Source organism: Toxotes jaculatrix, chromosome 14 (genome assembly GCF_017976425.1).
Source record: "Toxotes jaculatrix isolate fToxJac2 chromosome 14, fToxJac2.pri, whole genome shotgun sequence".
Lineage (NCBI taxonomy): Eukaryota > Metazoa > Chordata > Actinopteri > Toxotidae > Toxotes > Toxotes jaculatrix.
Window position 1 is genome coordinate 15,123,030 of NC_054407.1, and position 19,675 is coordinate 15,142,704.

At 42.4% G+C, this 19,675-nt stretch overlaps 1 protein-coding gene across 2 annotated transcripts in view; it reads left to right on the forward strand.

Annotated features, from left to right (window-relative positions):
* The first annotated feature begins 515 nt into the window (after positions 1 to 515).
* Positions 516 to 19,675, forward strand: part of LOC121192871 (tensin-3-like) — a 30,353-nt gene continuing 11,193 nt past the window's right edge. Inside the window, exons 1-13 of one of the 2 annotated variants that reach the window (XM_041054815.1) lie at positions 516 to 879; positions 7,330 to 7,498; positions 7,737 to 7,787; positions 8,055 to 8,177; positions 8,565 to 8,629; positions 9,692 to 9,775; positions 10,094 to 10,206; positions 10,658 to 10,718; positions 10,902 to 10,977; positions 11,069 to 11,198; positions 11,420 to 11,485; positions 12,410 to 12,511; positions 17,269 to 18,465. In XM_041054815.1, the coding sequence (XP_040910749.1) occupies positions 7,349 to 7,498; positions 7,737 to 7,787; positions 8,055 to 8,177; positions 8,565 to 8,629; positions 9,692 to 9,775; positions 10,094 to 10,206; positions 10,658 to 10,718; positions 10,902 to 10,977; positions 11,069 to 11,198; positions 11,420 to 11,485; positions 12,410 to 12,511; positions 17,269 to 18,465 (2,218 nt within the window). In that variant the 5' untranslated portion in view covers positions 516 to 879; positions 7,330 to 7,348. The remainder of the gene's footprint in view (positions 880 to 7,329; positions 7,499 to 7,736; positions 7,788 to 8,054; positions 8,178 to 8,564; positions 8,630 to 9,691; positions 9,776 to 10,093; positions 10,207 to 10,657; positions 10,719 to 10,901; positions 10,978 to 11,068; positions 11,199 to 11,419; positions 11,486 to 12,409; positions 12,512 to 17,268; positions 18,466 to 19,675) is intronic. The other variant, XM_041054816.1, reaches the window with a different exon arrangement.

Genomic DNA, 19,675 nt, shown 5'->3' on the forward strand with positions numbered 1-19,675 from the left:
TTACTTACATACAGTTTAGTTATTTAGTTTTTAACATGAACACAAAGGGTACCGAATTCCTTTCAGGCAAATTTGTGATTTGAGGCAAAATGAGTAAAACTGATCTGACAAGTCACATGTGTAGGATATTAAAAAATACTACCATATGGCCACACATTTCTAGAATTATACTTTGTTGAGACCTAATGAAATGCCTTTAAAATTTTATATTCTGTGACATAATAGTCTGACACCACCAAAGAAGTGATTGTATTATTTCTTGTCCTGTCTTCGCATGTGAAGGAGTCTTTTGGGGGGTCCTATGGGGGGGGGGTGGCTAGAGGAAGTATGTGTGCGTGTTATGGGTGAGGGTGACAACAAATGGAGGGAGTGCAGAAGGAGGGGGGCACAGATACTGGAGGCAGAGTGAAAGGGGGAGGGAAAAGGGGGCGGGAGACAGCCCTAGCGGCGCAGTGGGAGGACTATCCCGTGCCAGGACTTGTGGCGGCTGCAGCGGCAGCTTGGACTAGAGGAAGTGTTCTTTGCGGGGTTGAGCAGCAACAGCGGGCTGTAGGAGCTTCAGCAGTTCAGGAACCGAGCTTCCATTGTTTTGTTTTGTTTTGTTTTTTGTTTTGTCTTGTTTTGTTTTGTTTTGTTTTAACTGTCACCGACAGCCACAGAAAAGGCCGACGAGAGCACCGGGTCCAGCCAGGGACAAAGTGAGCTAACAGAAGCGTCTGTGATCAGGCTTGAGAGAACGCATTCCAGCAGAGCAAAATGAGCCTCTCAGCCTGCTCTAAGCCTGTATGACGGGCTGAGGGCTCTCTTTCAGCAGCTCTGACTTTCAAAGGGAATCAGAAGAAAAAGAGGAATCAAAGAACTCGCTCTCAGTTTGAAAAGGTAAGGCACGGCGTATGAACTTTTCCACGGTCAATCATTAGCAGGCAGGGTTTTAAAGTCGGGCTGGTCAGTACTTAAAAGCGGGATTAGACTTCCACACACCAAAGTACCTTTCAGTCTCTTTTTCCTCCCCTCTTTAGCCCTTTTGCACAGTCACATTTCACTGAGTTTGCTCATTTATTCAAAACAGCAAAACAGGGCACCACTCTGTGTATTTACTTTGGCTTTGAGCCCTACTAAAACTAGGGGTGTGTGTGTCTATGTGTGGATGTGCTCCTGCTCTTTCAGCAGGACTCTGAAGACAGAGAAGTCATTCAAACTGAGCAAGCACTGATCTTGTGATGTTTTTTCTCCCCCTTTATAATGTGAAAGAATATCATTGAAAGCATTTGAATTGAACACCCTAAAGCTCAGCCTCGCTTCTATTAGTCTTTTTGAGTTTTTTTTTTTTTGGCCTTCTCGTCATTCTCAATGAATTGTGTTTTGTGGTAGCTGTAATTTGGGGTTCCTTGCTGTTGTGGGCTATGGTGTACTGGAGACCTTTATAATGTGAAACATATGGGGCCATTCTTGTGGAAGACTTGTACCCAGTGGTCTATAGAGCTCCAAAAACACAACAGGCCTACTTTGTCGTCCTTTGTTGACTGTTTGTACTGTCCTCCTGATGGATAACTGATGGAGACAAAAAAAATCGAAAGAGTATGGCTTTTTTTTTTTTTCTCTGAGCTACAGCTGCTGCGTGGTATTTGCGGCCTTAGGGCTATGCTTCTCAGGCAGCCATTGTTGATGACATGTACAAGCGTCCTTACATCACAGCAGCTACAGCTCTCTTCACCTGAATATCAGTCCCTCCCTTTCCCTGCTTGGAAATTAGACACACACCTGCATGCACGCCCTCATGCACACCTTTCTTTCAAGCAACATAAACCGTGCAGGTTGTTCCGAACATTTTGCAGGCTAAACTCTTTCAAGATTAACTTTAATTACAGACCAAGGGAGACAGGAGAAACATTTTTTGAACTGGCAATTATAGCTTTTGTTGCTGGTTCTATTTTGAGGTCAGAGTTGTATGAGCAATATCTGTCCCTCTAGGCGAAAGAAATGTGCGTCAGAAACAGTCAGAAAGTGTCCGTTTTCTCTCACTGATAACAGGCTTACAAAGGGCAGGCAGAGCGACTGATGAATGGGGATCCCGATAGTGCGGTTTGGACAGGTCGGTTGGCCGAGGATTGGGGTTGTGTACTGTAAGCAGAACACTGTGATCCCAACCCTGGGGGAAACAGCATGGGACGGAGCACAGGGGCATTTCACTTTGTCACAGCAGTGCCACGGCCACTTGGCTGACATGTGTAAGCCATTAAACAGAGAGAGAGAGAGAGACCTGGAGAAGGAGGGAGACTGAAAGTAATAAAGGGGCAAGAATGGCAAGAAAGAGGGGAAAGCAAAAGAGATGAGAGAGAATGAGAGAGCGAGAGTGGGAACGTAATCCATTTTGGAACGCATTCCACTATGACCTTGGGATAGAAAACGGTAATTAGGGAGTACTTTAGGAGCCCTAAGGGTGCACAGATTTGCTCAGAGCCAGGGCTGTCATTTTTATTCCCTTCAAAATATCTCATGAAAAAGTGGGACAAATACATGTTAGAGTTCCAGGGTTACTAAATAAACTTACTAAAAATGCCTGACTCCCTTCTTCCGTGGCTTTTTTTCAATAGTTCTCATGGTTTTGTTTATTTCAGTTCTTCAGCAGTGAATGGGTGTCAAAGCCACAGCGTAAACACATGGAGCCCCTGACAGGAAAAGGCCAGAACAAACTGTGGCCTTGTCCCTCTCTGGGCCCTTAAACCAGCCTGTTACGTCACTGTGGACATGTTATCCAGAAGCATAAGGCATGCTCTCGTGCCCAGTATGAATACAAGGCGGTTTGGAACAGTGAAGCTGATGGTATCAAGGCTATTAGATGGCTATTAGATGTGAACGCTAAATACCATCTGGGGCCTCTCATGTGATGGAGTGGTAAATAGGCATGAATAGTTCTTTTCATATGCAGGGAAAACAAAGAAATAAAGGTTATTGAAAGAAATGTAGCTAAATTTAGTATAAATGCTGAGAGAAAAAAAAACAAACATTTCAGTCCAGCAGTAAACTGACAGGCAGCCAGACTTCCTGAAGCATATATGGCACTTTAGGTGTTACTCAGGTTTGCAGACAAACAGCTTAGGAGATCATTAATCTGTCCAGAGTCTCCCAAAGAGACAGTGGTGTACTGTATGTGTAGCTGCTTTTTTTTTTTTCCATAGGTGCGAAACAGAGTCAGTTCCTAGAAGCAGGGTTGGATGAGCTTTATCACCCCACATTGAATCTGAGCTATAACCTTAGCTGCACAGTAGATGAGGTTTGTGTTGAGGTGTAGCACGGGGTTTGGAAAAGTGTTTTTTTTTTCCTAATGCTGATGAATATGAGTGCACCCATTTTTCATTTGAGACACATAATTTCATTTTAATGGACCTATAAAAATATTCAAGTTGTCACAAAATGGAGGCTGTTGGCACAACTTGTCAATCATAAACCAGACGTTTGAGCCAACAGAAGCAATTCAGTTTGATTTCAGAGTGTGAATGGGGGAAGGGATGCCTTGATTGTTTTCATATGTGTCCAGGCATAGTCTTTGCAGAGATTTTAGTTTTCTGTGATTGATTTAAAGACACTTTGCATCGCTTCTTCATTTTTATCCTGTTCTTTTAAATATAGATTCGTGGATGAGGTAGATTTAAGTCTCTTATTTGATAGATCTAAACTAAAGTTAGGTGGTTCCAGCTTCTGCAGTATGTGGTGCTTTTCTGCTTCATAGCATTATAAAATTTGATACATTTGGGCTTTGTCGAGCTTGTTGAGAAAAAAATCATGTCAGTTTAGGCTCTGGTGGAAACTTGTAATTGGAATTTGTCATTTTTTTTTACATTTTTCAGAATCTTATAAAAAGCAAAATAAGAATTGAATAATGAATCAGTGCCGCCCAAATGGTATCTGTTGTTCTAGAAGGTTGTTTCTACATACTGTATTTCTTCTTCCACTGGTTTGTAAAAATATGTGAAAACAATCTGCAGGATGATGACCACACAGAGATCTCTAATGGAAAATACAGTTGGGGAGCCTGTAGACATGTAGCAACCAGTCTAATCACATACAAACAAACTTTCACGTAAATGGATTTGGTTGCTGTGGCTCAGCCCGAGGCCTGGGAGAGACTTATTATTTGTGACAGACAAGCATGCAAAGTTTTTGCCAACTGTTGTTACCACAGTGGACTCAAAAATGAAAACAACCATGAGGTCACTGTTCACATGATGAGACTGATGATTTAACCCTTCGGGGCTGACTTACTGATGTCTGGATTTTGAGACAATTCTCCCTGCACTTTATGTCCTATTACATGATGCCGTCTTCTTTCATCCCCTGGTCCACCTGCTCATGCAAAATGGAAGATTCCATACCATGTGGGCCAGGTGAAGGGTGTGGCTCCTGAAATGGAAACACTCTTCATCCCAGCACTTTAAAATGTCTTAATATTGCCTACTCTGTCTTCCTTGCATTTTTTAGTCATAAGTGGAATTTTTGATTAATTTATTCTGAGCATTGTTCAGGGTAATTGAGAGAAAGGCATTTGGAGGTGGTCATGCCTGTGTGAACGTGGCTGACAGCACCCACGCAACCTAGTCAAGCTCTTACCTGCAGAGTTTGGAGCTGGGGGAGCCAGACACACCCTAATCCCCCAACATCCTGACCTTAGTAAACCTGTTGCAGCTTGTTGACAGTAGACCTGGCAACCCATTTTCTCGAATCTCTCTGCCTACCCCACTCCGCTACCAGACTTGCTCTCACAGTGCCATGGGTGGGCTCGGGATTTGAGTTCCTTGGCACTGCTTATTCTGCCTTTGTGAGCTTATGCTGTGCCTCGAACCAGGAACAAAAGCAGTCAGTGCAAATTAAAGACCAATTATCTTTAGTGCGTGCTGAGGCAAGTCGCTCGCGTTGGCTTGAATGATGTGTTGGAGAAGTGAGAGGTCTTAGGAGGAAAAGGATGTTGGTTCCTGCAGCACTGTGCATGAATGATTCATGTGAAATTAATAGGCCTCAAGTTCATACATAGACATTTTATGATTTATTCTGTTGTGTAATATTTCTGCAAACTTCCACCTACCAGCACTAGAGCACGTCCAAAAACAAAAGAAGTAAAAACAACACTTGGTCTTATGTGCCAAACAATTTCTTGGCAGAAGTAAGTAAGTAGGAAGTTATTGCACCCAGCTGTAAAATAGTCTTGCCCATAACTCCCAACATGTCGTTCTTTTTTTTGTTTTGTTTTTGTGTGGATTAAACATACTAGATACAACTTGTTAGTGAGTCAGTTTTAGAAGTTGTGGTAGGCGGATTTTGTTACTCTTGAGCAGAGCCAGACTAGCTGTTTCCACCCTTTGCCCAGTCTTTATCCTAAGCTAAGCAAACATTTTTGCATTTTTGCTTCTTACCACATTTAAGAGTGAAATCAGTCATTTCATCTAACTCTCTCCAAGAAATCAAATACTGGTATTTTGCAAACTGTTAAACTTTTTCTTTAAAACTTTTAAACTCATGATTGTTGCACCAAATTAATTTAGTAACAGGCTTTCACACTCCTGGGTCACACAGAGGTTAACTGTTGGTTAGACACCCTTCCCATTTCTAGTTAGCACAATACTTTCACACTACATTACTATGCCTTCTTCCCATACCCCTGCCCTGGAGATACACAGAGCCTAAGTGCTGGCCGAACTGTTCATTAATTTCCCATTAGTCAACAGATTTTCCTAAGAGTCTCAGGGGAAATAGACTAACCCTGCCATTAGTTCCAACAATCCCCGAAGACCTCTTACCCCTCCCACCACCTCCACCAACACACACACACTCACTGAACAGCCAGCCCTGTTTCCCCTAGTGGTGACCTCTTCATACACATGGCCTCTTTCATTCCACTCTGAGGATTGGTTTAAACTGTGGCTACACTGTCCCCGGTATATGACTCCCTCTCTGGCCCCCTTCAAAGTGTTGGGCTGTAGCCTGCAGTCATTGCGGACTTAATTGACAGACACATTCTTGACTGTGGCTCGTTTAATCACAACAAACAATTGGTGTCATTCAAGAAGGATGATGATGTCTTTGGCAACTTTAGGAATGTGTTTCTGTTCATGAGAGTATGTGTTTGTGTGAATTCTGAATCGTCAGTCAGTCAGTCAGAACTGATCTTTTACAAATGCAGCACGTGTAGAGACTAAATCTGGATCTGTCAAAAAGTGCGGTTTGGTTTGTTGATGATGTTCTAATATATTTATAAAATACAAGATTTTGTCAGGGATAGAGAAAGAGCTGAAATGAAGTTGATTAATCAATTAGTTGGTTGGCAGAAAATAAAATTCCAACCATTTGTCAGCCATTTAAGTAATTTTTCAAGAAAAAAAAAGCCAAATTCTCAATTATTTATTTGGAGGCTTTCCTTACATTATTGTAAACTTAGTATCTTTAAACTTTGGGCTCTCAAACAGACAATAAAAGCAATTTGAAGACATCACTTTGGGCTTTTTTTCTGACAATCATAAACCTCAGCATATTAATTTTACAATCATATAACATACTATAACTATATATAACAGGCAGATTCTGCAAAATTTTGCAATTAATGAGATGAAAATTTGATGAATGCTGTAAACAATTAGTTGTCAGTTGACTTATTGATTCATGGACTAACAGTGTCAGCACTAGTGTTAGTTAGCAGCAACACTGACAACCAGCACAGAGCACACAGAGATGACTAGATAAGAGATTAAGGGATGTGTGTGTGTGGGTGTGGTGTGGTGTGGTGTGGTGGGGTGGCAAGGGGCAGGGGGTGGGGGAGACAGGCTCTCTCCAGACCACCACTGCAGGAAGTTCATGGCCATGAGGTCACAGGGACACGCCATCACTCAGGGATTTACAGCAACTGGTTTCAACTGGAATTCTTTGAAAGTTTTTTTTTTTCTTTGTCACTGTAGCTCCGACTGACTGTCTGTGGTAACAAGATTGCTGGTGTCCGATCTTTGAATACCACTGCACTGTATGTTTCTTTGCAGTACAGATAAGCAACAATCATCTCTCATGTTAAAAAGCCCTTGATATTTTGCTTCATTTCAACCAGTACACTGTTTGTGACACAGACTGTTGACCATTGCTGTGCAAACAAGACACCCTTTGTCATGCAATCTGGAATTGAGGTCATTTTCTAAAGATATCTGCTTGAAACTTGACACAATGACTAAAGCTGAGGACTTTGACCATCAAATATTGACTTGAGCAAAGTCACCTGCCTAAAGTAGAAATGGTGTGAGGTAACTGAAGAAAACTTATCTAGCTGTATGTCTGCTTCAATATTTTTAACAGGAAGTCCCAAGATTCAGGGATGGAGGAGGGATATGAACTCGACCTCACGTATATCACAGAACGTATCATTGCCGTGTCCTTCCCCCGGGGTTCCTCAGAGGAGATCTACTCACACAACCTGAAGGATGTCACGCGAATGCTCAAGTCAAAGCATGCAGATAATTACCTGGTCAGTGCTCGTTGTCTCGCCTTGAATTGTGCTGAAGCCAAGTGTCAAAGTGCAAACAGTATTGATGGCTGGGTTAATGGGCTTTCATGGAGTATTGACATAAAATTATTGATCTCAAAGCGCTGAGCTCATCTTTTGATCATGATAGTGTAACAGTAGGTTGTTAAAGCAGAAGTGTGCTCCAGGAATCTTACTTACAATATTTAAAATCATAGACTTTGTTGTATGTTTGCTTTAGATTATCAACCTCTCTGAGAGAAGGCACGATCTCTCCAAAATGAACCCCAAGGTAAGCTGAAGTGACTACCATCTGCATCGAAGTTAATAAGATCCTGTCAGAACAAGTGTGTAGATATACATCAGTTTGGGAACAAAACACACACAAAAAAGAGCAAAACACAGAATGGCAAAGTAGACCTTGCTCATCCTCTTTGATCAGCTGTGTCTAACCAGTAACCACCATAATATTGAGTGGTAATGCATAGGGACAGAAGATGTGACCACTGGCTGTGTAGAAAGATATGATATCTGTTCACAGTGTATGATGTATTTTCAGACCCTGGATACAGGTTGGCCGGACCTGCACGCTCCACCTCTGGATAAGATCTGCACCATCTGTAAGGCCATGGAGAGCTGGCTCAATGCTGACCCTCTACATGTGGTGGTTATACACTGCAGGGTGAGCATCTGCATGTTGTGTTGTGTCATTAACAATTTAGTATTTACTCCACTTTTAACCACATAGTCCTTATTTAATCTTTACACATTTCTTAAGTTCTTTTTTTGTTAATGCCTCTGGAAACTGGGCCTCAAATCTTAAATATTCCTCAGTAACATTTAAGGATAAGTTGTCTTAAAATAATGCAGTTGTGAGGTGTCTGTCTCTTATGTGAAATAATGAAAACTTTTCTAACTTTACCAGAAAATAGTGTGTTTAGGCAGGATTCCATCATCCGTTGTAGGAAGATGGTTTAGAAAAAAAGGTTTTTGGGGCATTGAAATCAGAGTAAAGCCACAAGTACAGAATTTGTAGTGAATCATTTCCTGTCCTCTCCTGTTTCTTTAGGGCGGCAAGGGTCGAATCGGCGTTGTCATTTCATCTTTTGTGCATTTCACTGATGTGTCAGCCAGGTAACCACTACTATGTCTCACATTTACGTTACTATAAATGTTTGCCCTGAAGTTAAGATTTACTGTAATGTGTGCGCTCCCACTCACTGTTGGCAGCAAATGACAACAACAACACGCTGCAACAATTCATGAAGACTCATTTCGTAGACCACAAGCAATGTCACTGCGTAACCACGGCTGATTTATTTACCTCTTTTAACTCGGGGTCAAGGTGAATCAGAAAGTGAGTCAAAGAAAAGTCACCTCTTTCAGAGTAAAGGGAAAACCACACAGTTTAAGGCATGAATCACCCCGTATTGAATTGCATGAATCAACTTGGAAACATGTTAGTTACTGTAATAGCTTCTGGCCACAGTGTCAGTTTCATGAAATCTATTCATCGTGGAGTAAACCCATTCTAATTTTCTAACCATTGTCAGTCAAACAAATTTAGCGAGGCCTGTGCTTTACTGAGCCTTAAACCAAGAAATTTGGCAAACATTTGGAGAGGCGCCCTGGTGTTATACCACTACGTAGATCCTTTCTGCATACAGCGGTCATTGTGGCATGAGCACACATCGGCCTTCGATCTAGCCAATCTGTGCTTTCCTTAGCGTTTGTGTCCCACTGAGGGAGACCGGATCGGTAAGGTGAATGTGAAAGACAGAGGGCAAAAAGAGGAGCAGAGGAAGAGATAGGAAAACAATGAGGCAGATTTACAATAGAATAGATTCGGGGGGGAGAGGGACGACAAGAGAGAAACATGGTGAAAAGGCTCCGGCGCCTGTTGGTTTTAGGTCTGTCTGAATAGCCGAGCTGTGCACACACTCCGGCCTCTCTGTCCTCCTCTCCCCCTCCGTGTTTACTTAAGGCTGGCATTCTCTTCCTCTCTGCTGGAATCCCCTGTCTCTCCGGTTACTTTCACTCTTGTCCATTATGCGTGTGTATGCATGTGTGTGCGCCTGTGCGCTGTCCTAATTGAAGTCAGGGTTAACACCACTGAATTATAGAGCAGCAGAGTGTAATCTCCCCCAGGTCATAATTGCCTAAAGTGTTTAATGTATCTCTCTGTCTCCTTCAAAGTGCTGATCAGGCGTTGGACCGCTTCGCCATGAGGAAATACTACGATGATAAGGTCTCAGCTCTGATGACACCTTCGCAGAAACGGTAAGACCCAAAACATAAGCACGCCCTTCTGCATAGCAACATGCGTCTAACCATGTCTTGGCGCTTTGTTGACCCACGTCTCCCTCCAAACACATTCATGCCCCATGTCGTTGTGATGCCACCACGGTTATCTCAGCTTAGGCTGGGAAGCACAATTTTTTAATGCAAATAAACTTGCATAATGGAAAGTGTAGGATCTATCATTTGTGGGGTTCTTGTGAGTGACAGACAGGATATCGCTGCCTTTGTTTCATTGATTTTTTTTTTTATCATTTTTTTTTTTTGTTTTTTACGTCCACGTCTATGCTTTCTTTTCAGGTATGTTTGGATTCTGAACAGTCTTCTAAGTGGATCCATGAAGATCAACGCCTCCCCCTTGTTCCTGCACTGTGTCATCCTTCATGGGATACCAAACTTTGACGCCACTGGAGGTTAAACTCAATCATTGTTTACCACTATACACAGCTGCAATTTCCAATGAAAACACAGTCAGTGCTACCACGACAGTATAAAAGAATCCAGACTCAACCACATCAGAGTTGGAGCAGTAAACAAGATGGAGACTTATCTTTGCTTTATATCTTTCTCTTTTTCCAATACACACACATGCATGCTCAGACAGATAGAGGCACATAACTGAACGTCTTTATGGGTTCCCAGTAAACCCATGGGAATTCACACCCGTGTTTGCATATAAATTGCTGTTGTCACTAATTTCACTGAAACAACAAAGGTTTTCGTCACATCACGGAGCTGAAATCCCTTTCTCACAACATCAGCTTAACACACGTTAGCTGTGAGCAAAACAATCTGAGAAGCTACTCTTGAGGTCATGTTATCAGTGCACTTGTAGATTTTTATTTATTTATTTATTTTTTTCAGTATGTCGTCCTTACATCAAGGTTTACCAGGGAATGCAAGCAGTGTATTCATCTGGAATATAGTAAGTATGCTTACACATGTGGTACAGTAAATTTAAACATTACTGTTTACTTCAAAGAATGTTGGAACACTTCAAAGCAATTTTCTGTTTAACTTAGCTTAATGGTGATTTAAATTCTGTTACTGCTTTCTGTAAATATCTGATTGCTTCCAAACGCTGGCTCCTCTGTTGTTTTTACTACAGTCATATTGGTCCAGGCCACAGAGACCGGGTATGCATCACCCTGGAGCCTGCGCAACTTCTGAAAGGGGACATCATGGTAGGGATAGAAACAAGATGCCTTTTACAGAGATTCTGACATCTGTTCTTATTGAAGGAATCACAGTATTTTTTTAAATTTTCTTTTGTAGATTAAATGCTATCACAAAAGTGACCTAACTTCAGAGCGTGAAGTTATTTTCCGGCTGCAGTTCCACACGGGAGCAGTACAGGGCTACAACCTGATGTTTGAAAAAGAGGACATGGAGACTGCCAACAAAGGTAGACCTGAAAAAAAAACCCCGAAGAACAGGTCTCAACGTGCCGCCACTAGTTTACGGCAACTCCTCTGCTCCACGCAGAATCTGCAGTCTGGACTTAATTTAGACTTGGCGCTTTGAGACCAATAATCTTGTTTTCCTAAACATGTTACGTGTACTGAGAGAATACTACTCACAGAAAACACCATTCAACTTTCCACTTCTGTCTGCTTTATATTCCAGATCCCAGATTTCCAGATTATGGAAAAGTGGAAGTGGTGTTCTCCGAGGGACCAGAGAGAATCCCAGGTAGATTCCCTAACTCTTCAGCTTTTTCAGAAGCTTCTACAGGAAGACTTAGTTGGAAAAGCAGACGCAGTGCTTTGTCCATTTCTCCCTTTGTGCCGTCCTGTGCTCTGTTCCTCCCCCTCTGCCCCCTGGTGAGAATGGATGTGGAATTCTGCAGAGGGGAAATGTAGTGTGAAGTGTGTGCTGACAGAGAGGCAAAGAAGCACAGCATGTGCTGCCCCACAGTCCCACAGGAATGAAACTATGTTGTATGGGCCTGTATGTGTGTATGTATTAACTTGTGTTTCTTTCAAATACCTTTATAAAATATAACAATATTTTATTTTACAGAATATTAATGAAAGATTTCTGTGAGAGTTTGTTTAGCATATGCTGGTTATTTTGATCAAAAATGTGATATTTCCCTCAAAAATACAATATAAGTATGATTTCAGGCCACAGCTTCAGGGTTCACCATGAAAACCTATGCAATATACTGATTTAGTTTTATAAGGAATGGTTGAACATTTAGGGAAATTTTACTCACATGTCTGTACGCTAAACATCTTCTGGCTGAAGCTTCATATTTAGCATACAGATGAGAGTGGAGTCAGTCTTCTCATATAAGCAAAAAAAAAAAAAATGAGTAAACATATTTTGTGATAAATATTCATTTAAAGGCTTTTAAACTCGGAAATGTAGTAAAAATAAGATAAGTATATAAATAAGGATATCATGCCATTGTGATACCATTCCACTGAAAACTAACATCAAATTATTGCCCAGTCCTAAATATCTACGTTAAAATATCCTGCTCAGTCAAATGCTACTTCCTCCTCCTTTGAGCCATGACAGATGTTACAATAACATGAGTAGTTAATCCAGAAAAAAGACATATCCAAACAGTAGATACAGTATCTACAATAATATTATTTTTGGCTCCAGGTGCTGACAGGTGGCAAAATGGGGCAGATGTTATTGTGGACTACAACACAGCAGATGCTCTAACCCGCTGGGACTCCTACCAGAACATCTGTGATGGTGAAGGTACTGTTGCTATGCTGCTTTAGTCACTAAATGACTCACAATACTCTGTCATAACAGTGCCAAAGTCCTCCTAATGAATCAGAAGCTATCTGAGCAAAAGCAACAGTGGCTGTTTATGAATGGTAGAAGAATGCACAGGGTGATATTTAGATATTAAATTAGCCTCTTTTCTTTTTCTGTTACTTTTTTGTTGCTCAGTTTGTTCTCTCTGTTTTTCACTCACACAAACACACACACTCACACAAACACTCTTTATCTTTCAGGGAATTAACACAGTGTGACAGGTCCTGTGCCCCATGTTATTGAGGGAGTGCAGTGTGATTGCATTAACATGCACACACAGTCACCACTAGCGTGGTTTATGTTGCAGTCATTGGTAGCAGGAGTTATTACTCAAGAGTGGGACATAAAGTCTTGTTTCCACAGGAGCCTGCCTGCATTTTTATTACAGCGAGGACAAGAAATGGAGGCTAAAATTTATCTCAGTGTAAGAAGGTCTTAAGGTTGCAATATGATTGGTATGATGCACAGTGTTGTTTCTGTGTGAAGGATAGGGAGGAGTGTTGTTGTATGTAGGGAATGCTGGTTTCAGAGGAAGAGCAGCTAGTTCTCAAGAAATTTCTATTTTGTTGTTTCATCAAATGAAAAGGCATGCTTTAACCATCCCACACACACAGGCACACACACACGCGCAGTCTCACTAGCACCCACACACACACACACACACACACACACACACACACACAGTCACTCTCAGAGAGCCACCCTGTCAGGGCGTCCCGTTCTAGCTGTGGTTGTTGCTCTGCACTCAACCACAGAATTCACAACAACCTCCCAGAATAGAGCGACGTGGTGGTTGCATTAAAACACAGATCCACCCTTTCCCAGTATTCATTGAGTGCTTTTATAAGCAGCTTGATGAAAATGAGCTGCCTTTTTTTTCGTTTAAAATATCCCAACACATCCATATAGGATTTTATGCACACCTCTGGAAATGCAATCAAAGAGCAACCGCTCAAATTTAAGAATTCATCAAAGCACAACAAAGACATCAACAAAGAAGCAATATGTTGTCTTGCCTTTATTCCAAAGCATTCATGTGGGATATTTACAGCCTTGTTTTCTCATGTAAACACTACATCTGAGAGGGAAGACTGTGAGCTTTGTTGAAATTCTACATCTACTTAGCACCAGTTCTCTGGAAGGCCCAGTTTGCCTCCGAGAGGCTGTCACTCAAAGGCTGGTAAGGAGGAGGAAGTCTAAAAAACCTTTGCCACTGTAGTGCTAAGGTTGTGAAAAGAAAACTTAATTTACTTCAATGGCTTTTCTTCAGTCACCAGTGTTTATCTCCACATGTGAATTAAGAGCTGAATTTTAAAAGATTGTTTTTCCAGAAAGGTTGTTTACTTGAGTTTACTGTTGAAGCGGGTCATTGTCTTTGAGTGGCTTAGCTAACGGCTGCTTGTGGAAACGAATAGTTGAAGTTTGTGAATGGTTATTGCTCATGTATAAGGTGAAATTAAGTGGTAACAGATTGTTGTTAGTCTGAATAATCCACAGACCTTGCTTTCAGTCTACAATCTTCATGGAAATTAGTTCTGTGATAGGATGTAGTTCAAACATTGCTCTCAATAACTAATGAGGATTGGAATAATATATAGGAAGACCAGACTAAGACCACCAGTCCCAAGATCCTGATGAGAGATCTATTGGAAGAACATAATCTGATATTTGGTGATTGCAGAGTTGTTTAATTTATTAATGCTTAAACAACACCAGGAGTCAGCGTGGTAGTAAAAAAATAAACATCGTTTTCATATTTTATGGGTTCATACTTTAATTTTTCAGTGTCTGAAGGAGGTCATTAAATAAGTAAATAAATCATCTGGAATAGAAGTTATTTTGTCATATAATATAGCTGGGCAAAGTCCCAGATAAGCCTATGGCACAGACACATGAATATACTTTTGGCCTTCTGAAGTAAACTGTATGGAGCAACTGAGATCTGACTATGATATGAACAATATCCGATGTAACACTTTACATGTCATTCAGAGTTCCTGCATGTACGAGTGTTGTGTTACCCATATCAAACCCACTCATTTTGCTAGAAAATATCAATTTAAAAAGTTGCCAAAAAAGAGAAAACTGATTGCAGCAAAGTCTGTGGATTGTCCCATATGTTGTTTTTGAAAAAAAAAATTTAATGTAGTTTTTCCGGTGTTTTGACCACTGGTGACAATCCTGAATTTACTTATGTTGTACTAGAGTAGAGGCAAAATTCTCTGTGAAGAACTGTCAAAACCCAAACAAATAAAACTATTTGCAGGGCTTGCTACTACTATGGGTGAGTAGTTTGTTCCTCTCTACAGTTTTTGTATGTACAGTATGTCCTGTACAAACAGTACACAGGATTTTAAGATATACACTTCCCAGAGGGTTGTCGTCTACAGATCAGAGGCACATGTGGAACCTTGGGCGGAAGAAAATGACTATGATGATCATCATTATGCTTTCGACTCACAGTTTTGGCATTCAGGAGGTGCTGAATGGTAGTAACTGAGAAGGAATGGAAAGGGTTGGGTAATTGCATAGCCATACACAGCCAGACCTCCTCCTGCGATACGAGAGCGGCCAGAGGAACAGTTCTGGTCTCGCCGCTTTCTGCACTGTAATCGGTGGATTATCATGAATGCTAGATATAAATGGGTTGACTGATTTTCTCAAGTTCTCCAGCAAAGAACATATTTGGTTAACCATTCATGGGTTTGTTGATGTCAGTGCAATCCCGACAGGTAAAACAGTTTTTATAACAATTGTCAAACCCCATAATTGCATTTAAGGCACATCTGTTTCATGGTGATATTGTACATGAGGACGGCAGGCATGTAATTTCATGACACGCAAGAGTGAGAGAAAAACAACTTGGCTGCTGCTTTTCATGAACATTGCCCAGAGCTCCGAGTGGAAGGCATGGATTGCTTTAATTAAAAAGTGTCTTTTTACAGAGTGAAAAAGTCTGGAGCTGCAGGAATGTTGTTTTCATTCTCTGATCCTCTCTGGGCCGCCCTCTCTCTTTCTTTCTTTCTTTCCCCTCTTTGCCCCCCTCCTTCCTCTCTGCCCAGTGGGGTAGTCCCCTAATGCAGGGCAAGAGGTCGGGTTACTGCTTTCCTCCGGCACGCCCCCACCCTTAAACCCCGCCCCACTTGTTTACATTCCTCTGCTCTTATTTGGAGATCTCAAGGTCCCCCCTTGTGTGGAGTGCAAACACTCTCACCTTCTCCGCAGAGAAAGAAAGCAGGGCCAACTTATTCGAACTCCCTTGATTTGACCCTGACCATTATCTGCTGGTTAAAAGCCATGTCTGCTCTCGTGCGTCTGTGTGGTCTTTTCTCCTCTTCGGGTGTTGCTTTACTGGAGACGGGGATTGTCTAGTGTTCTTACCTGGCAGTGGGAGCGAAGGTAAGAGATATTTTTTTTTCCTGAGACAGATGGGTGGCTGTAAGGGGGAGGGAAAAGAAAAGGCAGGCAGGATGACAGGGGTGACAGAGAAAGAGAAAGATGGCCAGTGTTGAGGGAAAGGGGAAACATCTGTCTCAAAGCCTGCCTGCACCTTCCTAGAGGGAAAGTCACGAGAGGGATTTGTTGGAGAACTCCCGGCGGAACTGACCTGCATGGAGGCCTGAGCTAAGGCTGCTCAAGGCTGAATGCAGGTTCCACTAGTGTGCTTGTGTGAGCTGGGGGGGGGGGCAGACAAGGCATACATGCAGGAGCTTTTAGGAGGAGGGGGAGCTTTTTTCATGCGTGTCTGGTATTCAGATCCTCCAGTCATGGTTTGACTGAAAGGCAAGTACTTAAGGCGGTAGATTGAGGGAGAAGCATAGGAGTCATGTTCCAGCTCTTTTGTTGAGGCAGAGGGAGAGTGACAGTGAAACAGCAGTTTCACTTATTTGGCCACTGTGCGCATATGCACTTGGAATTCTTCTTCAGCCCTCATTTTGCGTAAGTCTACCAAAGCAAAGTTGTGCTTCATTTTTTTTTGTTGTTGTTCTCATTGTGTATGTCGTGATGGATGTGACTCTTCCTTGCAAAGTGACCTCTATGATTTCTCTTTTACTTCTGAGGATTAAGGAGGTTGTTTGGACATATGCTGGGGGTCAAGGGGCAAGCAAGAGGGAGTAGGGTGGTTTAATCACAGCAGGGTGAGGAATGCAAGGGTCAAACTCTGAAGATCCACAGCCGTCTGACTCTTGTAATGGCATACGGAAGACTTAAGATGTCTTATATAACCTGAGAATGTCTGCTGTGCGTAGTGCCTTGGCACTTCACCTGATGGCCTGATGGGAGAGAGTGAAGTTGTTATAACAAACAAATCTTTGCTTTTACCAAACTTGGATTAGAAAATCAAAAATAAGTGTTACTTTTTTGACACATCTAATTATGTGATTTGTCTCAGTTCTGTAACATGATGCAAATGTATTTCCCATAGTAATTTGTAGCCTGATACTCAGTATTGTCTGGAATGTTCTTTGTCAATTGAGGTGTGATAATAAGTGTTGAGCTTTGTCAATAACAGTTTCTGAATGATAGAGTTTGTGGGATGACATGACTGTGCTTGTTAATAGAGTCTTGCTTTGTCTGTGGTTTTGTGCCGTTTGTGTTTTTCTGTGCGAGTCTCTGCTGTTTGTGTGTCTCTGTGTGTACGTGTGCCCATACCAGCTGACTGTATGAAGCGCTGCATCTCTTCTATTTTGCAGCGCCACGCTCTCAAGGCCTAAACCAGGACAAAGCGGCTAACAAGAGGAGCCCCAGCGGAGGAGAGGCAACACTGGGCCGAGGGGCCCGCACAACCTCCACCACCTCCAGCCCTGACCACAGCGACCACGCCCTCTCTGTCAGCAGTGACTCTGGCCTGTCTAGCACTTCCCTGTGGGCAGACAGACCCACGCCTATCACTACCATCACCACTGCCACCGTCAGGGCTAACCAGCCACAGGGCCCCAGCCAGCAGGAAAAGGTCCAGCTGAAGCGCCTCCTAAGCGGTTTTGGTCTTGAGGACCCCTCGCTGGAGGAGATGGATGATCAAGGTCCTAGGGTGGGGATCCAGCAGGTAGTCCCAGCCCAAGTTCACATCAATGGAGACCCCCGTCCCAGAGAGAGGGAAACAGACATTCTGGATGATGAGGTCATTACAGGTCATGATTTACACAGCGTGGATAGTTTGGGGACCTTGTCGTCCTCCTGCCACAAGAGCAGCCAGAATTCCTTGCTGTCGGATGGCTTTGGGAGTCCTGGAGGAGATGAGCTGCAAAGCCAAAGCCAGCATCAGCTTCACCATGCTGCACCCCCTGCCATGGAGGAATATGAGAGAGCCTATGCTGAGGCTAGAAGGGGCTGTCTGAGCTCCCGGAGCAACTCTGTGGCCTCCTCTAATCCCAGTAGTGCTCCCATGCCCAAGCAGCATGTCTACAGACAGGGAAGCTATTCCACACAGTCCTGGGTTCGCCAGCAGCAGATGGTTGCTGCACAGCAGTTTATCTACATGCCAGAGGAAGGAAATGATACTGAAAGATACCCAGGGAACAAACAAGGGAGCAGTTCAATGAAAGCAGGCCTGCCCACTGAAGCACAGGGCCCTACCAGGGACACAACAGTGGATGCTCTGAGAAACACAGCACCCCACAAGGAACAGACGGCATTAAACAATAACAACAACAACAAACAGGATGAGGAGTTCAAATCTTTAACGATGGACATTGACAACTCCATCGATCAGCTCAACCAGCTGATCATGGACCTGGATCCCACATTCGTGCCGGTGTCGAGCCACAGCAGCTCCATTAAGAGGAACGGCAGCACACACGTAAACAGCTCAGTCGGCAAATGCTCAAACGGCATCAATATCAGATTCAACGATAATAACGCATCAACCCTGACAAACACACAGCAGACAGGTAAGATAGTCAGACAGTCTGGGTGTGGTGGTGGTGGTGGTGGTGGTGATGATGATGATGATGATGATGATGTGCTGTGGTCTGGAGGTGTGGTCGTGAAAAGAAATGTGTGATAGATCATTATGAAACCAGAGAAGCGGTTTAAATGGCTAGAAATGTCTAGTGAACATGGCAAATATATAAGTTATGAAACAGCTTTTATGAACATGCTGAGAATATCTTAAAACTTCTCAGACCGCATCAGGTTTTCTTCTCCTGCACTACGAAGTTTGCTTAACAAAGCACACCTTCTCTCCCTCTCCCACCTGGCGTGTTTTAGTGGCAGAAATAGCAGGGTTGTTGCCAGGTTTTCAGATGTTTTCAGTATGTTTCTGAGGAAGGAGTGCTGTCCAGACCTGTCTGTAGAGCTATCTGACTACAGGATCAGTATGGTACATGAAGAAACAGAGAGCAGCTGTCATCAACCTTTCTGAACATTGCTGTCTCTCAGTTTTGGATTATAGAGATTGCATTTGGAGGTATACGGACATTTAGAAAATCAAAGTCCTTAAAATTGTGTTTCCCTCAGACTCCCCCGCAGGCTGACAGGTTATTGTTGTGTGTACAAGTTTTAAGTATTGCGTATACAACATGCACCACTTCTTTCATTTAATGTTAGTCATCTCTAATAGATGCTCTTTTTATTACTGTGTCATGTTATTGTTGTGGTTGCGCAGCAGTGCACTTCCATCTTTCCAGGCTCTTTTCTTTTGAGTTCCTATCAATGATGTGTTGCTATAATTCTAAAAAGTCTCCTTTGATTGTTGTTGTTAGGTTTGTTGTGCTTTACAGAGGTTATGCAATGTAATGACACTTCCAACAAATATCCACCAAAGTTATTTCCAATTCATTCATGTTTATACTTATCCCAGGACAATATTCAAGGATTCAGTCTATGATCTTGAAACACTTCAAAAGAATTTCTCTCAGTAACAGTACAGTATGGCTGATTCTATCACTGACATTTTGTAATTTTTTTATCATGTTCTTGATGACTGTCTCTTTCCAATGTTACAAAGATAAGAGCTTTTTCTTTTATGTCAGATTTGGCTCACCTTTAAAGGTTATGAAGTTCAGTGCAGCTTACTCCAGAATAGTCATGCTACTCCATTATATTTTTGTTTAGCTGAAAGCCAGTGAGGCAGAGAGAATGCAGAAAACTGTCTGGATA